The sequence below is a fragment of the Rhinopithecus bieti genome, unplaced genomic scaffold (genome assembly GCF_001698545.2).
Source record: "Rhinopithecus bieti isolate Rb0 unplaced genomic scaffold, ASM169854v2 scaffold_29976, whole genome shotgun sequence".
In the NCBI taxonomy this organism is placed as follows: Eukaryota; Metazoa; Chordata; class Mammalia; order Primates; family Cercopithecidae; genus Rhinopithecus; species Rhinopithecus bieti.
The window spans coordinates 1,871,094-1,893,027 of record NW_016813386.1 but is presented as its reverse complement, the minus strand read 5'-3'; the positions used below and the strand labels follow the sequence as shown (position 1 = coordinate 1,893,027).

General features: G+C 34.6%; 1 protein-coding gene across 3 annotated transcripts in view; it reads left to right on the top strand.

Moving 5' to 3' along the window:
• The window catches only part of CADM2 (cell adhesion molecule 2), a 491,388-nt gene that overhangs the window by 296,083 nt on the left and 173,371 nt on the right, over window positions 1-21,934 (top strand). For all 3 annotated transcript variants that reach the window (XM_017848170.1, XM_017848169.1, XM_017848168.1), the window contains one exon: window positions 20,329-20,481. In XM_017848170.1, the coding sequence (XP_017703659.1) occupies window positions 20,442-20,481 (40 nt within the window). In that variant the 5' untranslated portion in view covers window positions 20,329-20,441. The remainder of the gene's footprint in view (window positions 1-20,328; window positions 20,482-21,934) is intronic.

Sequence of the window (21,934 nt, the reverse complement as noted above, 5' to 3'; positions counted from 1 at the left end):
TGAACCAGGGAATAGTGTGAAATCTGTTTAACTCACATGTGGTCTTTCTAAGTGAGGAGATGAGGAAGTTGAAAGGGAATGTAAGCGATTGCTATGGTTTGAATGTCCCCTCCAAAATCATGTGGTTATTTAATTGCCAGTGTCATTGCATTGGGAGATGAGGCATTTAAGAGGTGATTAAGTCATGAGGGCTTATGCCCTCTTGTATGGATTAATGCCCTTATTACAGGAGTGGGTTATTTATTGCAGGAGTTTGGCTCTCTTTTTCTCTCCGTCTCACACGCTTGTTTGTCCTTCTGCTCTTCTGCCACAGGATAATGCAGCACAAGGACCTCAGCAGACACTAGCACTTTGAGGTTAGACTTCTCAGTATCCAGTACCATGAGCCAAGTACATCATTTTCTCTATAAATTACCCAGTCTGCTGTATTCTGTTATAATAGCAAAAAATGATTGAATCAGAAAGTGATCTTGGTCAAAATGTGCCACCAGGAACCCCTAAACAGCACTTGATAATACATATTTGCTCAATGGAGCATGAAATCTAAGCCAAATAAGATCAGAAAAGAGGACATGACAGGCTTGAATGACAATCAAAGTGTAGTAGCATCTAAGAATGAAATGTTCTGGTTGCATTTGAGTCCCAGAGAGAGTGGACTGGAGGGATGGGAGTTGGTGGTCAGCAAGTAGAATGTGTGGAATATGGAAAGGCTGCGTGTACTGGTTATGAAAATGTAAAGAGCACATCCGCAGAGTGACTGAGAAAGAGTAGAGACTGGGATCTTAGGACGAGAGTCCAGGAACTAGGAGAGTGATTGGAATGAATGATAATCTGCATGAAAAGTAAAACCACCAGTTCCTTTTTCTTCCAAGTTTTATAAGAGTTTTATCATGATTGCTCTTAATTTTGTAAAATACTTGTATGCCTTCTTTAAGATAGTTATGGGCTTTTCCTCCTTTATTTTGTTAGTATATCAAAATTCATTGATTATTTTTTCTGTAATTGTAAACACCTTCCATATGTATGGACTAAACCCAAATCAGTAAGAATGAATTACTTTCTATTTACACCAACGAATTCACTTTGCTAAATATTTTGATTAGTATTCTTTGCATTTATTTTTGTGAGGAATTTGCCTGTAACTTTCCCTTCTTAAGTATTTCTTCAGTTTTGGGAAAGTTACTGCAATTATTTATTGAAATGATACTACTACACCATTCCATTATGCTGGCTTTACTCTTAGCTATATGTACTGAAGGCTGTCAGCTTAGCCTCTGATTGCTCAACTGTTATCCTATTTGGAATATATCTTTGTCTTTGTGAGTGATTTGCCACTAAATTCCTCAACAACAGCAATGAATTTAGTAATTCCAAGTACAGTTCAAGTGACTGTACTTTCTAATACGATTGAAAATTACTTCTTTACATATTGACCTTTTAAAATTTGTTTTGTAATTTCTTACTTTATGTTAATGGAAATTGTCCTTTCATTTATTACTGGAAGCATCTTAAACACACTTTAGATTCTTTGTGTAACTGATACATAATATTATGTTTTATCCAATTTTCTTTGAATACTCCTTGGAAGCTAGAATTTTTTTTTTTTTCTAGCCTTTCTCCTTTTTATTCCAACTCTCACTTCCCATCTCTGTATTCACTCTTCCTGTCTTGAGGTTGAGTGTTGTCTTATCTCTGCAGTCACTTAACTCCCTGGGCTCCCAGCTCAGAAACACTTTTTAAATCAAGACATTTTAGGCAGGGCATCGTGATCCAGTTAGAGAGGCATTTTGGTCAGTTCTTGATTATAAAGCTGTGTCTGTGTTCTCACTGCTACAGGCCTGCAAGCTGTTTGAAGCCACAGCCCAGGTGGTGTGAGTTTTTACTCTTAGCTTCCTTCAAAGAGCTGGAGAGGCTCACTCCAGGCCCTGGCTTCAAGAACTTTCTATGCCTGCTCCTGTTTCTGTCTGGGAGCACTGAAGTCTCTTTCACTCCCTAGGAACAAACTTCAGACCTGCAAATAAGCAGACCTGTAGTTCTCATTGCATTTGGTTCTTCTCTGCTTATTTATTTATTTAAAAAACTGGTCCTCCAAATAAAACGTGTGTATGTTGCTTTTTTCTTCATATTTTTATCATTATATGTTTGTAAAGAAAGCATGGAGCAAAAATATGAACTCCTGCACCCACTTATGAGGAAATCCTGATACAGTTTTCTGAATCACTTTTCTTGATGGAATGAGTGTTTATTGGTAAAATAAGAAATGGAATACAAACACACAAATACTAGTGCACTCTAGTGACATTTTCAGGAGAAACATGTTTGAAATTTTTTCATGTGGAAAAAAAGTTTATTTCTGCAAATGATAATATGACTAGAAATTTTTTGAAAACCTTATAACCATGTCTATATTTTTATGAGCCAAAACTGTGATTTAAGCTGTGTTAAGTCACAGCTGGTAGTTAAGCTGTGAGAGGGAAGCAGATAAATACACAGCACTACTTTTACAGAACTTAAACTACAATAGATACAATATTATCACAGAAAACTATAATAAATCATAGAGATGGATAAACCTGAAATGAGAACTATATTTAAAGAATTTCAAGAAATATGGCATTTCAGTGAGAGTGGAAAGCAATATTTTCATGCAAAGCTATGAGATAGATAGCTTTTCCAAATAAATAGAATTTTGGAACTGGGAGGTTTGTAGGTGGGACACCATGAACAGAGGCAGCTGTAAGAAGAGAAACCCCACTTGGGAGGCTGAGGCAGGAGAAACACTTGAACCCAGGAGACAGAGGTTGCAGTGAGCCCAGATTGTGCCAGAGTAAGACTCCGTCTTAAATAATAATGATGATTATAACAACAACAACAACAACAACAACAACAACAACAACAACAATATAAGAGAACCCCGAAGTGGACAAGTTTTGCTTGCCTACCAGTAATTACTAACATTTTACTAAGAAAGGCAAAATAAGTGTGGGTGGCAAGAGATCAGCATATATTTGTGCTTACTGAGATACTGTTACCTTTTCTGGACCTACCCACCCCGTTACTGAGTCCGTCTTTTCTTTTTTTGGAGCTAATTTTTGACATTTAAAATCCTTCTGCAGATTTCAGTCAGTCACTGTCCTAACTCCATATTCAAAGTTTCTAGAACAGTTTCTAATGAACTTGATTCATTAGAGTCTTATTTAATTACATTCTATCCCTAGCTCTGATTTATGAATTTTATGCCACATTATCATTCACTTGTTTTCATGTTGCTTTGCAATTATCACCTACGTGTTTTATATCTGTACATTTAGTCTCCTTCAAATAAATTGCAAGCTCTTAAAAATCAGTACAGGCACTTTCTACTTCTTTGGAACTTCCTCTATACATATTCAGTGTTTTGAAGGAATGTTTTAATAAATAATTTATATATTTGAAAAAAATATATATGATAAAAAATTCAATTTTATGTGTTCTTCTGTTTTTTTATTTGTCCCCATTATTCTTTTCCTACTTTCCTACTTTCAGCGTGACTGCTCTAATCTCTCTCTACCCGAACACATAAATATGTACACATACATACACACATACACACACATATAACACATACACGCATGCACAAACGTGTATTCATTCTATACAGAAAGTACATTAAGAAGTAGTCATTTCTTATAGACTCAAGTGTGTGCAATTTTTTAACAGAATAAGTTCTAATAGAATGAATAACAGCATGAATTTCACAAATTATGAAAAAAATAGTCATTTCTAAGAGGGATAATATTTAACATTTAGTATAATCATACTATAAATTCCCTTATTATTTTTTTTAGATAAAGACGACAGCTTAGAAAGTTAGAGAAGTAAAGCATCTTTAAAACCATCCAGATAGTACTTTTGTGTATGTGTAAAATGTAACAACAGTATGTCTAAGACAGTGTCTATGTCTAGATGCCGTCAATCACCTTCCTTCTTTTATTAGTTTCAGATCGAAGATAAACAAGAAGACTGACAGTTTTGTGTCCTTTGCTGTTTTGTGTCACTGTCACAGACAAAAGAGTATTATGTCATCACTCAAGTCTGTCACATTTATTGTGTGCTCCTACGTGTCTTAAAGATTGTTTTCTTCCTAATCCTCACAAATAAATACATAAAGAATATGTTGATTATATATTATTTTATCATGGAAATATTTCCCATAATATTATGTTCTCTATCACAGATGAGAACATTTATGCTGTTGCTAGTGTCAAGAGTAAATGTATTTTGTTTGAAAGAAATGTTTCTTAAACATTAAATATTTTAAAAGGATTTATTTTCAAAATATGGGGAAGCCGTAATGAAGATCCACATCTGTGTAATATATAAATCAAGCATAATGAATGGTATTGTTTCAGCATAAGAACTTAAGAAGTATTTAGTGCTACAAGAAGAAATACTTTGAAAAATTTTGAATTATGCTTATTTTATGGGTGATTTTCTTTAAATAGCATTGTACACTTCTTCAGAAAATTGGTATCTGATCTTGAATAGTGATGAAAATAGTGAATTGGCAAGTATAAGAAGACTTTCACATGATTAATATAATCACCACTTCCTTTTCCTTTTTCTTTTGTTTTCTGGAGCCTCATCTATTTCCATGTTGCCTTGCTTTCACATCTTAAGATGAGACCTTACGCCATGTTTCTTGCTAAAACACAGTCTAAACAAGTGAAACAAGTGAATCAGCTCTACAGCTAGCAAATAGTCAATTTCAGTAGTAACATAATAAGGTACTAACACTATAATCTGTGATTTTATTTTATATCTTCTCAGCAGAACATTTTAAAATAGATAAATAGATATCATATAACTTAGCTGATAAAATTTAAAATTCAGAAAAGCTCAAAGAAGCAAGAAAGGAGTCCCAAATTTCATCAATCTATTCAGATACATTTTCTATTTTATTATAGAATAGATACCATATTGAACACTTTTTTTTTTACATCTTTCTCTTCTATTTTCAATTAAGGTTATATTATTTTCCTATTGTAAAGGTTTTCAGGCTTATAATATGAAAGCTTTCTAATATTGCATTAAAATTATAGTGTTGGATATTAATTTATTTATACTTTTTCATTATTATAAATCTATGATGCCAGTTTTTTTCATACAAATGTAGGTTAAAACGGAAACGACTTTCACTCGAATGATGCAATTCTTACCTTAATTGACAGTCTATTATCTTGATTGCCTAATGAATTTCTTAGGTAAATAGGTAATATTGTTCTGAGACCTTGGATGTGTAATGATTTTTCTATTGCAATATCATGTGGAAGATAAATTGGTTGGTTATGAAATTTTTGTCCTCAAAGTTGTGATGAAATTACTCCTTTGTTTTTGAGATTTAATAACTATTCTAATGAAAACACAAATGACTTTTAGCTATAGAAATTATGCTACTAATATGCCTTCAATTGTGCTGTCATAGTGTTATTTTTCTCAATAATTTGTGTTTTTGTGTAATCTTTTCCTTCTGTTGTATGTGCTCCTTATCTTCTGCTTTCTGAGCTATCTCAAGCTGGTTAACTAAATCATTGTTTCCATTTTGCGCTGCGTTTATATAGCTCTGGCTACTCTGAGTTTGGGCTTGAATTCTTCTTTTGCACCTTTATCTTCATCTCCGTTTTTAATTTGATCTTTTATTGTAATATTTCAGATTAGTTTTTCTATGTGTCTTTCTGTTTTTTAATGGAGTTTATATCTTCTTACAGCATATTGAGGATTTAAACACTTTTATAATATTTTCTGGTTTTGTAGCAAATTCTATAGTAATTTTAAAGAATGATATCCCTTTATGATAAATCGTATTTTCATGCTGCCCATTTTACTTTTAGTTAATTCATTTTTTTCTGTTATGGTAATGCTAAAACTTCACTAGCTCAGCTAACTGGACAGAAGCTCTGCTGACTTCTTAAAGCTCAGCAATGCAGTGAAATGTGTCACTTTATTCACAAATTTTTTTACTGAATCTGGTCACATGATAGCCCTTCACTAAACAATTAGTTACTGAATTTAAATATGGAATAAACCTTTTTTTTTTTTTAGAAAAGTAGTCAGCTTCGTTCCATTCATTCTTTAGCAGGAAGGTATTTCTTCAGATACGATGTGTGATGAGAGGAGACATTCATATTACCCTCAAATTCCTTTTTGTTCTACAACTAAATGGTTCATAAATGTGCTAGTTCTTAACCCAGTCCCTAATTTGAGGTTCCTTAATCACAGGTGGTCCCAGCTCATCTGGGATTTCAGCTTTCCTAATTTTTGTGGGATCTCAGATACTTCTAACTACCACCATGCTCGTGATTCATTGCTGTTAAAGTTCTTGTTTCCTTTTTCTGCCTACATTTTTTAAAATTATTTTATTTTGTTTTCTGAGACAGAGTCTGTCTCTGTGGCCTAGGCTGGGGTGAGTGGCGCGATCCTCGCTCACTGCAAGCTCCGCCTCCCGGGTTCCCGCCATTCTCCTGCCTCAGCCTCCCGAGTAGCTGGGACTACAGGTGTGCACCACCAAGCCCAGCTATTTTTTGTATTTTTGGTAGAGACATTTCACCGTGTTAGCCAGGATAGTCTCGATCTCCTGATCTCGTGAGCCGTCTGCCTCGGCCTCCCAAAGTGCTGGGATTACAGGAGTGAGCCACCCGTCCGGCCCTATCTGCCTACAGTTTACTTGTGAGTTCTGCACTTTCTCGAATGTAATCTACCACTGCCAATCCCAGTGTGTATGGCAGGAGATTACTTTTATACTGTTCTTACTATAACATGAGATCTCCTGGGTTCATTAGAAACGATTCTGATCACTTCAAAGAGTCATTTAGCTTGTTTAGGCTAACTTTTTGTTGTTATTGTTGTTGCTGTTGATGATTTTTTTTTTTTAACTTTTACTTTATGTTCAGGGTACATGGGCAGATTTGTTATATGAGTGTACTTGTGTCATGGAGATTTGTTGTACTGATTATTTTGTCACCAAGGTATTCAGCCTGGTACCCGTTAGTTATTTTTTCCTGATCTTTCCTTCTTCCCCTCTTGCATCCTCAGGTAAGTCCTTATGTCTGTTCCCTTCTTTGTGTCTGTGTGTTCTCGTCATTTAGCTCCCATTTATAAGTGAGAAAATGCTGTATTTGGTTTTCTGTCCTGCACTGGTTTGCTAAGGATGATAGCCTTCAACTCCATCCGTGTTCCTACAAAGGACATGATCTTGTTCTTTTTTATGGCTGTGTAATATTCCACAGTATATATGTACCACATTTTCTTTATCCATTCTACCAGTGATGGACATTTAGGTTAATTACCTGTCTTTGCAATTGTGAATAGTGCTACAATGAAAAAAAAATGTATGCATATGTCTTTATGGTAGAATGATTTCTATTCCTTTGGATATGTATCCCATAATGTGATTACTGGGTTGAATGGTAGTTCTGTTTTTAGCTCTTTCAGGAATCCTCACATTGCTTTGCACAATGGTTGAACTATTTTACACTCTCCTTCTTATACAATATACAAAAAAATCAACTCAAGATCGATTGAAGAGTTAAATGTAAAACCCAAAACTATAGAAACCCTTGAAGACAACATAGGCAATAATATTCTGGACATAGGAACTGACAGAGCTTTCATGATGAAGATGCCAAAAGCAATCACAGCAAAAGCAAAAGTTGACAAATGAGATCTACTTAAACCTAAGAGCTTCCGTACAGTAAAAGAAACTATAAACAGAGTGAACTGACAAACTATGGAATGGGATAAAATGCTTGCAAACTATGCATCTGAGAAAGGTCTAATATCCAGCAACTATAAGGAAGTTGAATTTACATGAAAAAACAACCCCATTAAAAAGTGGGCAAAACATGAACAGACAGTTTTCAAAAGAAGATATACACATGGCCAAAATGTACATTAAAAATTCTCAACATCACTAATCATTAGAGAATGCACATCAAAACCACTGAATGTTTTCTAAGTCTGGTTAGTCTATCATCAGTGTTATATTTAATAAGGTACCATCACAGTGTTTCAAACAGATGGAATATGAGCATTAGTAATTATTAGCTAGGAAGTTACTTGAATGTGATATTTAAGAGATCTATAGGTTCTAGAGTCAGACTGGCTGAATACTCATCTATTCATCTGTGTTCAGATATATATTATCTATGTAACTTTGGGTGAGTTACTGAACCTTTCTGATGTTTAGGTTTCTCATCTTTAGAAGAGAAATAATGCTAGTGTAAGTCTCAATGAGCGATTGTGAAGATAAAAGGTAGAAAAATCTATGTAAACACTTAGCAAATGTTTTGTCAGATAGCGCATACTCCGTAAATTCACATTACTCTACCATTGTCGTTGTCGTCATCATCATCACTATCACCATCATCATGCGATTTTTCCTCTATGTGATGACTGTGTTCCTATATCCATCTTTGATGAGACATTAGGTTTATCTACTGCCCTTCTATTGGTCACATGGTTGGTAGGTATCCAGTTCTTTAAGAATTTTTTTAAAGGGTGTTTTTTTTTTGGTCCAGTCGGAAAATCCCCCAAAATATTTGTATGGTGTGGCTATTCAAAATATGTTGTGGAACATACAAACAAAACACAGTTTATTAGCAAATTATTTTCAAATCGTGTATTTTTCTTATTCTCTCCTGCTTTGGAAGACTATTTTATACAATCTTTCCTTTCATACTGTCCCCATTATCTCAGTGAAAGCTCCCTAAGAGAGAGCCAGTATCTTTTCTACAGTGTAAGCTGGTTGTTGGGCTGCCTGTGTAACCAAGGCCAAGTCAAGCTCAAAGCCTGTGAGTCTAGATCTCAAAGATTCCTATGGTGGTGGTGGAGTCAGCAAGTACAGAAGACTTTGAAGCTGTACATATCACACTATGGATTTCCCTCTTGAGAATTAGTAAGAGCAGTGTGTGTTCAGAGCTTTCTCTCTGGGTTTCAGAAGTCACCTCCACAGTATATCTCATTTCAACCTAGCTACAAAGTAGGAATTCACAGTTACTGCTGAACCATTATATTTAATAAAACACAATGTGTTCTTTTATTATAAATTTCATATGATGTGTCTAATTTGATGTGTATTTTTTCCAATCTTTTTGGTAAGTTTTGGAACATTTCTTACGTGAATTACTAAAAAAAAAAACCCTTATCATATTCATTTATAAAAGACGTTTATCAAATTACCTTTCATCAGTCACTTTCATTTGCCCTAGGAGTCACAACTTCAATAATTTTAATTTTACATTGGCTTTTTGCCCTACTCCATCTTAAACTGCACTTCTCACTTATCTATATATTTATTCATATGTACAATGTATACATATTATTGTATTTATATTTATACTTTATGTAAATTTATATTTATATTTATACATTATATATACATAATTTAGATGCATTCAATACTATATATTACAAGAAAATATGCTTAAATTTTCCAAAATTTTATCTTTTAGTTGTGGCAAAGTATTAACATATGCTGCCTCTGTTTTTTACATTTATTTTTTCTGCCTTTTGCTAAAACTTGTTATCAATTTGAATGTCATGAAATTTTGTTTACATTGACTGTCTTAGTCTGTTGCATGTTGCTATAACAAAATACCACAGACTGGGTAATTTACAAACAGTAGAAATTCACTTGGCTCATGGTTCTGGAGGCTGAAGTGTAAGAACATGGTGCTGGCATCTGGCAAGGGTCTTTGTGCTCTATCATGGCAGAAGGTAGAAGGACACTTCCCAAAACTTCTTTGTTAAAGTCATTAAAACGCTCCATAAGGAAGAGCCCTCATGACCTAATTATTCCTTAAAGGGCCAACCTCTTAATACTGTTACAATGGCAATTAAATCTCAATGTGAGCTACGGAGGAGACATTCAAGCCAGAGCATTAACACAATTTCTAAATGTTAACATGTAACTTAATATAAATGGAATTGTTAAAAACCAATTCAGATCACTCTGTGATAAAGAAAAATAAATCATTTAAAGAAAGAAAATTCAATATCATAGAAAATGCTTTAAAAAGTAGGCTGCCAGCCAAGCATGGTGGCTCAAGCCTGTAATCCCAGCACTTTGGGAAGCCAATGCAGGCGGATCACTTAATGTCAGGAGTTTAAGACCAGCCTGGCCAACATGGTGAAACTTCGTCTCTACTAAAAATAGGAAAATTAGTCAGGCATGGTGGTGGGTGCCTGTTATTCCAGCTACTGGGGAGGCTGAGACAGGAGAATCGCTCGAACCAGGGAGGCAGAGATTGCAGTGAGCTGAGATTGTGCCACTGCACTCTGGCCTGGGTGACAGAGTGAGTGAAACTCGTCTCAAAAAATTAAATTAAATTAAATGCAAAAAGTAGGATGTCATTCTTCAAATTCTACATGGTAAATGATAATTTTTAAAATTTGTATTACTCATCACTTTCTCATTGAATTTTGATGTATGTGAGATATCTTAGAAACAATATTTATTATAATCAGTAATTTGCTAATTTTTTAAAGATAATATTTTATTTGTGAAAAATTCACACACACCTCCTCCATCCCCAAAGGGAAAAATTAGTAAGAATTAGGGAAACTGAAAGGAAGAAGCAAGATCAAGTGATTAAACTTTCCGTAGCAAAATATATTGGCAATGAAAATATTTAAACTCATTTCATAGAACATTATGGACTATTTATTAATAAATTTATATAATTTTAATATTTTTATGGTTATGCCTGCATTTTAAAAATATATAAAAATGAACAATTTGATAATTGTACAACATATTCCTGGATTTTCAGTTTGTGTACTCTAAGAAGTTGTTTATTTCATTAAATAATTATGTTATTACCTTAATGAAAACAGAACTGTGAAAAATTTATTCCAAATTTCAGGCTGTGAAAGGAACAACTTTGGGATTATTAGAATTGTACACAATGTAGTCTGGAGTCATTTTCCCTTCCTGTGTTGTAAGCATCAACCAAAGGCTTTCACAGAATATGGGATCCTGTAAAATTACAAGACAGATTATAAATACCAAGGGCTGATTTCTCTATCTAATGAAGGCAGATGGTTTTGATTCCCAGTCTACCTTTGTGTATGCATTTCCATAACAGCATGACATATAATCTTCTTGTCTCTTTGATATAAATGCTACATGAGAGTTACACCACATGGCTACATATGGTGGTTTTATAGTTAGATATAAAAAATGAATTTCATATGTCTATGAGGAGACCAATATATTGTAGGTTGTTAAAAAGAATGAGGGCTTACAAAAATTGTGTGGTTCAAATACCACAGCATTTTCTAGTTCTAAATATCTAGGCCAATAGTGAGTGGTCTCAAATTGTGAATGCTATCAAATACCAAAATATATTTTCTCAAGAAAAATGAAAACGGTAATGTGACAAACACCCAGGGAAATACTGTGTTTTGAAGAAGGAAACAGAATATTCACAAACGTTTATTTTTAGGGGATGGAGAGGAAATATTTTGTCTCTATAAGGCTCTTGAAAATGTGTATTAGAATGTTGTAGTTAATTAATTTTGATGGCTATCTGTTAACAGTCTTCTCTCATAAAACTACCATACCAAACATAGAAATACTAGGGTGTAAAACTGAAATTCTATTACTGAAAACTTTCTTCAAATAGTGACACTGTTTCCAGATTTATTGCATAGGTTCTGTTTGCATTTCTCTTTGAAAACTCCATTCACTATGGTTTCAGTAAAAATTCAGTCCAGGCTGAAACTTGGTATACCAAATAGGAGCTCTGGAGCAATGGTTGTTTTTACCAATTTTCCAGAAGATTGATTTAGATTGTTTTATGTTGTATGACTGTAAAAGAACAAAACAGAAAAAGATTCACTTGTTTGATATTTTATTCTGTCTATAACACAAATCTCATTTTTTTCCCCTGGCAATTTGTACCATTACAAATGACACATACTGATTTTAATATATCCAATAAGATTGTATGGAGCTACCAACAAATAAAATAACATTTTGATAATAAGACTGGTTAGATTTCTTTCATCTTGCCTCTTTTGCAATATCTAGTGGCATATTTTCATCATACAGCTCAAGATACAAAGTATAACATCTGACAAGTGTTAAGTCTTAGACTTATGACCTTTTTGTAAGCTTTATTATAATTTATTTGACTTAGTTTTCCTTTCTGATGTATTAGGGTACAGATCTAATTAGCAGAAAAATTATTCTAGTATATAAAAAACAAAGTTGTCCTCACTGAAGCTTCAAATTCTTGTCCGGATTCTGATCCTTGGGGGAAGTAGAGATTTCAGCTGAAAAAACAGGTCTGGCAGATTGCATGAGTCAGTCCTGTTCGTGACCAGCTTCAGAGAAAACAATAGGAGTAAAGCAGAGTAAGCAATTAGCAGAGGTCTAGGTGGACAATATGCAGACAGCAAGCCTGTTGCAGAAGTCTAGAAGTAGCAGTGTTTGTCTGGGTAACCTTAAAGAACAAAGTTAGAAACAGAGGAAGTAGTCTACTCTCAGGCAACAGAGAGCAAACTAAAATTCAATATTGCATCAAAGGCCTTGTGGGTAGAGTTTTTAGGTACATCTTCCCATAGGTAACACTTGGCTTATTGTACTGACACATCTAAACTTTCTGTAGGAATTGAGTGGGATTCTTGGGTGGAGAGCACACACACTGAGGCTAAGGGAAATGAAGGCTGACACCCTGTGGTTGCTGAAATCCTACCACATCAGTGACATGGAATTTAGGTTAGGAAATGAAACTTACTGGTTGGAGATTAAATACACTTAAAACCTTTTAAATGTGTGCAATGTTTGCCTTGGCTAAAGCTTATGAGTGTAAAATGTTATACTTTTAAGGCATTAATTATATTAACATTGAGAATTCATGTAGCCAAGGGATACTTGAAGTGATTTCTATCATCCTGATGTAGGTTTTCCTTTAGTGCCTGTCTATAAAATATAATGAATTATAATGATAAAAAATCACACAGTATAAAATATTCACTTAATACATGGAATATTCTAAAATGTTGTTAACACAATTTTAGAATATTGTATGCTGAAGATTAATAATCCATATATTCAATTTGATCTAGTAAATTACTAATGGTATCAATATGTACCATGACATGTGTGAGGCCTTGAAAAAAGTCCAAAAAGATATATCATAACCCCAATTTGGGGAAGTTTCATGTCCAATGGGTGAACTAGAAAAAAATGTAAGAAATGTTGCATTTTAATGTCCTCTTCAAAGTGACTCACAATGAAATATAATTTTTCAATCATGATTAAGCATTCTAAAATGTGACATGAGTTATTACTCAATAGAAATCAATTTAAAGATACTTTTTAAAGTTTCCAGCAAGGAGTATGTGATCAACTTTATAAAGATAACACTTAAGGAAAGAAAACTATTAATGCAAGTATTCACAAATTGCTAGCAGCTTCTTGAATAAATAATGCTACATAAATTAAACAGTACTATTCTTACTAAGTTAATTTGATCTGAAACTAATTAATATGCAACTTACTAAATATGCCGGTACCTTTTGTTAGGAATGGGCATAAAATGTGTCTAAAATCCTCCAATTAATTGTCTTTGGCATTTTTATTTTGTTCAGCATGAATCCAAAATACACATTTGTATGATTGATGAACCATTTGAAACCAATGGTGTATTGGAAAAATCATTTTATCCAGAATTAAGTACTATTTAATAGAATTTTACTCATTGGTCGTATAGTAGAGTGTTATACGCAGCCAAGATGAAATCTTCCAGAATTTAGAGTTTTGAACTGCTAATTACCTCACCAGTGGGTAGCAGGCAACTAATGGCTGTTAGGGCATGACCTCAAAGTGGCCTACTTAACCCATTAGCTTATTTTTAATCTCTCTGATACGTGAATAATGATCTTTTTTTCTTTTATTACACATACTCATTTCTTTTATTCTTTATTCGATCCTAGTTTAATGTTTTAAAATATTTTAAATAAAATGTTCGAGTTTTAATTTATTATTGAAAAGGACATTCAGGTAATGATTTATATTCTGTGTCCTCAAAGGGAAACAAACATTTTTTAAAAGATTGAATTTATTTCCACTGACAATATTACAATTCTTTATTTAGGTTCACTATGTATTTGGGAACTGCTACACAGAAAAGTTAAATGATATGAATGGTCAGTGATTAACTATGGCCTTTTGTGTTCTGGGAAACGTAAGGTAAAATGAAAATATTTTCAAAGTTCACTCATCCAGTAGTTCAGATCATTTTCCAGTGAACTGTCAGTTACTTAAAAACAATTTTTGTAGCATGATATTTCTAGCTCTTTTATACTCAACAGTGTCTAAATGGAACATTTTGTTTCTTCTGTTTTTTCTTCTCCTTTTTTTTTTTTTTTTTTTTTTTTTTTTTGGCTTCTGTCCCATGGGGGATCCTGTGGAGAGATATTGAAGAGGACTTCCTAGTTCAGCTCTTTTTCACTCTGTTCTTATCACATATAGACAGAGTTTAGCTCTCAGTTTCAATTCAATAGCTACTCGCTGAATGAATGCCTACTGTGTATATAGCTATAGCTTAGGGTGCTGAAATAGTGAAACAAAGTTCCTGCTCACAGGGAACCCATTGATTTATAGTATATTCCTCTTTGGACTGATAAAGGTTTTTTCCATATTCTTTTGTACTTGAAATGCTGTTTTAAAGTGAACTGTAGATGACATCATAAGTGTTTGTGAATCTGAAAAGAGTAACAGTGTGGATGTAGGATTTACTTAAAATACTCAGTTCGTGGAAAATCGTGTTAGGCAGCTCCAGTGTTTAGCCAATAAACTATTAAGAAAATGTACACAATAAATAATCCATGTAGTAATTGTGGCAGTGTCTTGGTCCTTAAGAATGTGTTGTCCATTTTTAAATATATATTCATATATTTCAGATCTAAAATTCTAAACCACGTTCTTTATACTTTCATTGTGATGTAGCACTGTGATGTCTATGAGTTTTACCTCATAGACAACTGAGATATATTTAAGTAACTTGCTCAAGTTAATATGATTAACCTCTAATGAAACTGACATAAAACTTCATATGTTCCACTTTTCAGAGCCTAGTTTTTAATTAGTCAAGGCTGGTAATAATCATATAAACAACTGAAAGTATTGTGTGATTTGGTAAGTTGAACTGATTGAAACATTTCAGACACTAAAATATCTAGTTTATCCTCAGGATTCCAAACCCCAATTAATTTTAAAATGTCACTGTAGATGTATTTTAAGTCACTTTACATTCTACATGATATCATTCAATTCTCATCATAATCCAAAGATGAAAGGAGTCAGAAGTTATTATCACCAGAAACTGACCTCACACAAGCGTCTGGAGCCAAGTCTTTTGATGTCAAATCAGTACCTTTAGCCTTATTCAGTGAAAATGGTTTAAATATGAAAGTCTGATATTCGTATGTTTTGAGCAATTCAGTTTAACTTTAGCGATGTTATACAGGTTCCAAAATACAGTCTGGCTAAAATAGAGTTAAATTCCTTTTGTCAGGATTAACTGAGAATTGTAAGCGCTGTCTGTGTCAGTGGAACCTGTGTTAGGGGAAATGAAATTGAACACAGGAGGTGGGTAACATGTTCTATCCATACAGTATCATGACAGGAATTTGAGATTTTTCCTTTTGGTGACCTCTTAAAAAATGTGTGAACAAAATACATGCGTATATATAATATACATATATATTTAATATATATGTACACACAGCAATAAAATTATAACATTATCTATAAATACATATATAAGATAAATATTTAGATGAATGCATCGTTGTTTTGAAAAGGGGTTGATATAGCATGAGTTCCTATTGTGAGAATAACAAATTTGTGCCCTACTATTTTCCTCTGGCAGCTAAACAAGGTATTTATAACATGGCATGTAGGAGATACAGTATGAAGTAGAAATTTTTTTTTAAGTGTGCTGTATCCAAATACGGTCACAAGCACAGACCTGCTTTATTTTCACGTTCAGTATAAATCAATTTTAAAATATTTGCAAGTATATATCTTCCTAAACAATTAAAGTTCACAAAGAATGATGGCAAAAGGGATACAATCATTTAGGTATTTATTATTTGAGTGTGTGGGAGGAGGATTTTTTAAAGATATTTAGAAACATGAAGATTTAGAATTTTCCCAAAGGTTATATATTTTGTAATTATCTGCTCCTCTCACAAAGCATATAGGGAAGGTGCAGGTAATTTAAAATATATGGCATTTGGGATCCCCTCTTGTGTAGTAAATGTGTACATTGAATTTTAAGCTTTGATATCCTAACTGTTCCCCCTACTCCGTCAAATGTGAATTAAATTTTTTTTTATCAATTTTTTGTAGATTTATATGCAGTTGTAAGAAATAATATAGAGAGCTCTTGCGTACCCTTCACCCAAGAAACAGCTGTAAAGCCATGAAACAACATCACAGTGAGGAAACTGACACTGATACAGTTCAATAGTCTTATTTGGTTTTCATCATTTTCACATGTATTTGTTTTTGTGTTCATATGTGTAAGTGTGTGTGTATATATGTTTACTTCTAGACAATGTTATTACATGTGTAGATTCATGTATCCATCACTTCAATCAAGAGACAAAACAGTTCCAGAACCACAAGGATCCTTTCTTCCTCTCAGAGCCACACCCATGTCCCTCTACTCTCCATCGCCCCCTGCCATCCCTAGCCCTTGGCAACCAAACTCTGTTCTCTACCTCTGTAATTTTGTTATCTCAAAACATCATATAAATGGATTCCATCTTTATTTAAAGAGTTTTTGAGTGTATTCTTTGTATGCCTTTCTTAGCGGTTGCTCTGGGTATTGCAATTAACAGATGTAATTTACACAGTCTACTAGTAGCAACATTTTACCACTTCAAGTATGGAAACCTTACTTCCACTAGGTATCTTTGCCCTATCCACTTGTTTTCTTGTCTTGAGTATTCCTTCTCTAATAATGGTGAACATTATCAAAGTTATACTTTTTTGTTTTAATAATCACATATTTGAAAAAAACTCGGCCGGGCGCGGTGGCTCAAGCCTGTAATCCCAGCACTTTGGGAGGCCGAGACGGGCGGATCACAAGGTCAGGAGATCGAAACCATCCGGGCCAACACAGGGAAACCCCGTCTCTACTAAAAATACAAAAAAAAAAAAAAACTAGCCGGGCGAGGTGGCGGCGCCTGTAGTCCCAGCTACTTGGGAGGCTGAGGCAGGAGAATGGCGGGAACCCGGGAGGCGGAGCTTGCAGTGAGCTGAGATCCGGCCACTGCACTCCAGCCTGGGCGACAGAGCGAGACTCCGTCTCAAAAAAAAAAAAAAAAAAAAAAAAAAAAGAAAAAGAAAAAGAAAAAAACCGAGGAAAAGGGTAGTCTATTCTATTTTCTCATATTTTGCTATTATTTTTGTTCCTTCTTGGTGCTTCAATATTTCCTCTTATTACTAATTCTTTTATGTTTGAAAACTTTAATTTTCTTTAAGACAGTCCTGCTAGAGGCAAATTATCTGTTTTTCTTTCTTCTAAGAACATATGTATTTCATCTTGATTCCTAAAGGATAGTGTTACTGGTTAAGAAATCATAGTTGACAGCTCTTTTCATTCAGGAGTTGAAAAACGTGCCACTTCCTCTGGCTTCCATGATTTGAAATGGGAACTGTATTGTCATTTGAATTTGTATTCTCTTACAGGTAATAAGCCATTCTCTTGGGCTCCTTTCAAGAAGTTTGTCTAGTTTTCGTCTAGTTTTCACAGTAGAGTTCACTCTCCTGTGAGAAGTGCCCTCATTCATCTGACAGGAGGTGGAGCTCAGGCAGTAAGGCTCGTTTTCAGAAGTTTCCTTTTGATGTATCTCGGCATAGAGTTCTTTGGGTTTTTCCTACTTGGGTTTCACTCAGCTTCTTGATTGATTCTGTATCTTCCTGACTTTTGCCAAATATGGAATGTTTTCAACCATGATTTCTTTGAATACTCTTTTAGTCCCACTCTCTTTCTTCATTCCTTCTGGGACTCTAATGATACCACTGACAGATATTTGGTATTGTCTCACAGGTCCCTGGGGCTCTGTTCTTTCCTATCTTTTCTTTCTATCCTTCTATTTTCTCTCAGCTATTCAGATTGGGTGAATTATATTTCTCTGTCTTTAAATTAACGGATTCTATCCTCTGTTATTTTCACTGTACTATAGAGCAAATCCAATTAGTTTTTATATTGGCTTTTATATTTTATTTCTATAACATCCATTTTAATAACATTTTGCATGCTAAGGTTTTATGTTTTTTTCAGTTGTGCCAAGATAATTAGTAATTTCTTATTAAAGTAATTTTATAATGGCTTCTTCAAATTTTTGTCAAAAATTTCAATATTTGATTCATCTCAGTATAGGGATCTGTTGATCATTTTTTCTCATTCAGTTATGATTTTCCTGGTGTTTATTATGGCTAGTAAGTCTTTTTACTTATTATATGCTGAGCATTTTGGTTATTATGTTAAGAGACTCTGGATGCTAATTAAGTTTATTCTCAGAAGCAGTTGCTAGTCCTAGCTTTCAATTATGGGCTGTGGTTCTAATGAGAATTTAATTTTTAGGGGCTTTGTGTTGCTATTTGGACAGGTTGATTTATCTAATTCTACTGGGGACCACACTGATCTCTTCTGGACCACATAAGGGACAAGAGGAGATTCCCCAGGCTAAGTTGTAGTGGTCTAGGGGAGGTAAAATATGCTCTAGCTCAGCGATCCCCAACCTTTTTGCCACCAGGACCGGTTTTGTGGAAGACAATTTTTCCATGGATGGTGGGCGGTGTGTGGGGGGGATGGTTTTGGGATGAAGTTGTTTGACCTCAAATCATCAGGCATTAGTTAGATTCTCACAAGGAGCACGCAACCTAGATGCCTCATATGCAGAGTTCACAATAGGGTTCACTCTCCTATGAGAAGTGCTCCTGCTGATCTGACAGGAGGCAGAGCTCAAGCAGTAATGCTGGCTAGCTCATGACTCACCCCCTGCTGGGTGACCCAGTTCCTAACAGGCTGCAAACTGGAACTGGCCCATGGCCTAGGGGTTGCGTACCCCTGCTCTAGCGAATGAAAAGAGGATTACTTCCAGGGCTCTGTAATTGCTGTAGAGACATCCCGTCCCTGTGTATACCCTCCTGCCTCACTTTCCACACACACTACTAGAGCTGCTTATCTGTTCAGTACCTCCGGATGGAAAGGGGAAGTCTTAGGCACCCTGGAAAAACAGGTCCCTTTGCCTAGCTGTTTGCTGTTAGTAATGCTCCTATTTCATTCCCCTTGCAGGCAACCCAGTCTTTCCCGATATTGTTGGATGGATTCTCATTTGACCAGCAATAAAAAATGAGTCTACCTAGACTGACTTCTGTTTCTAGGTTGTGGTTGGGAGAAGCTGGGTCTGGATCATCTTTTACTGTCGTTTGGGAAGCTACTGGGATTTTCCTTGGGTGCTGGTGTCTTTAACCGGTCCTCCTCACTCTTTCTACCATTTAGAGTACTCTTTTAGTTGCCGCTTGCTGAATTCCAGATTTTACAGCCCTACTTAGTGGAGCACATAATGATAAACTTTTTAATGCTTTTTTTCTCCCCCAAAATGAGTCAAGTGAAGCATAATTCAGCAAGATGCTAAAATATCTTCTGTGAAAATGAGTGTCTTGTGATAGAAAAGGTGATTCAGATGAAAGACTATATTAACATACAGTACAGCAGAGGCACCAACCAATCAGAGCAAATTTAAAAGTGAGATAGTTTACAGGTGCCTTTCTGCTCAGTATCAGCTCAAGTTTAAATAGTTCAAGTGCCTCTACTGCAGAGAGCTTTTAATATGCCAATATTTTTGTTGCTGCCTTGGAAGGCCTGCCGCAGTCACAGTTTACCAAATTTATCTGTCCATAGAAGTGAACCCACTTTGTTTATAGCTTTTCTTGGCACTGGTATTCTGTGAAAGATTTGTAGAGGAAAGCTATGTTTATCAACATCAGTATCTACCTTATCTAAAGTATTGTATTAGATGTAATCATTTAATTATAAAGTGATTTCTGGAAACATTAAGGAGCACCTAATTCTACTTTGATTTTTAAATATCTGATAAAATATTTCAATATATTTAAACTTTCTTTTAAACTGTTCCAAGAAGTAAGATTTCAATGTATGGCCAAAGAAAACATTTATTGTATTGTGTTGAAAATATATAGTCTAAAATACTGACTTTTCTGATGTTTTTATTTACGTTTTCAATATTTTCTCTTTCCAGCTTTAAGGGACAATAGGATCGAGCTGGTTCGCGCTTCCTGGCATGAATTGAGTATTAGTGTCAGTGATGTGTCTCTCTCTGATGAAGGACAGTACACTTGTTCTTTATTTACGATGCCTGTCAAAACTTCCAAGGCCTATCTCACCGTTCTGGGTAAGTGCAAGGGACTAACACCATGTAATCACACAACCAGAGTGATATATATTGCTACAGCAACATAATTCAATACAAAAATATATTTCAAAGATTGTATGAATAGATATGGTTTAATCCTTTCTCTGCTATATGTTAACAAAGGCATTTTAAAATCATTCAGTCCCTTTCTGAATTTTATAAAGGGACAAAGAGAGATTCAAAGATGTATATGACTGCTAGAAGACACACGGTTATTTTGTTTCTTAGCCAGCAATGGACACCGGTTCTCTTGATTTCAGCTAATTTTTTTTATCACATAATCTGTATGTTGTATATATTCTGATCCTTTTACAAAATGACACAATACTGAGCATAATGAGTTCACCTTGTATTCTGTACTATGCTCCTTTATTTGATCATGTGAGTCACCCGATACAGGCCTTTCTCGCGAACTTGTGGCTCTCAGATATGACCTGCTTGTGTATTTAGTGCATTTAAATGACCCTGATATTTCCATGTGCCTTCTCTCCTTTTAAAATTATATTTTCTAGATTCCTAAATGAAGTACCTAATGTCGCCTGAGTTTGCACCTTGTAGTTTCTTTGTGTTTTTATTCTCTAAATATTGGGCCATTTTCCCAAAGGTGAAAGTGACACAAAAAAAGCAATACATTCATAGAGATTCTGAGGAAATAATGTTGCAGCTCCGAGCTCTCTGTGATTCCACAGACGTCAGTGCCCCAATCAGCTGAAATTGCTGCAGTTCATTGAAACACACCTGTGTACTGAACAAGTTAGAGGAATTTAAAGATTGATTTTTTTCCCCCTAAGCTTGCCCTCCTCTTTAGATAGAAAAAGGCACAATGTTGCATTTAAAAGGACTAACACATGCTGTTCTTTTGGGTGGGAATATTAAAGTTAATCCAGCTAGTGAATTGGTTTTGTGCATAGGATATAAAACATATTTCTTTGCAAGTCACACTGGGACTATTTTATAAAAATCTTCACAAGTTTGCCATTAAAGACAAAATATACCCACTGAAATGGAGTATTTCAGGATAACAACTGCATAAGGTTAATGTATTGTTCTGTAGAGAACCAATTTGAAACTCAAAGAATAGATGACTGATGAATTCAGTTTATTAAATGGTGATGTGGCGTAGATTTTTAAAAAAGAAAGCAGGTAATATGTAGGTGAAGATAAAAAATGTTAAGAGTAGTTATGTTATTTTTTCATGCATCTTTGTGGTTACTGTGTTACCGTTGTTTAATTTGTTCTTCTCATATTGGTGCTTTTCAATATTCTTTTTCTTTTCTTTTTTTTTTTTTTTTTTGAGACAGGGTCTAACTCTGTAGCCTGACTGGAGTGCATTGGCGTCATCTCAGCTCACTGCAACCTCCGCCTCCTGCGTTCAAGTGATTCTCCTGCCTCAGCCTTCTGTGTAGTTGGGATTACAGGCGCCCACCACCAC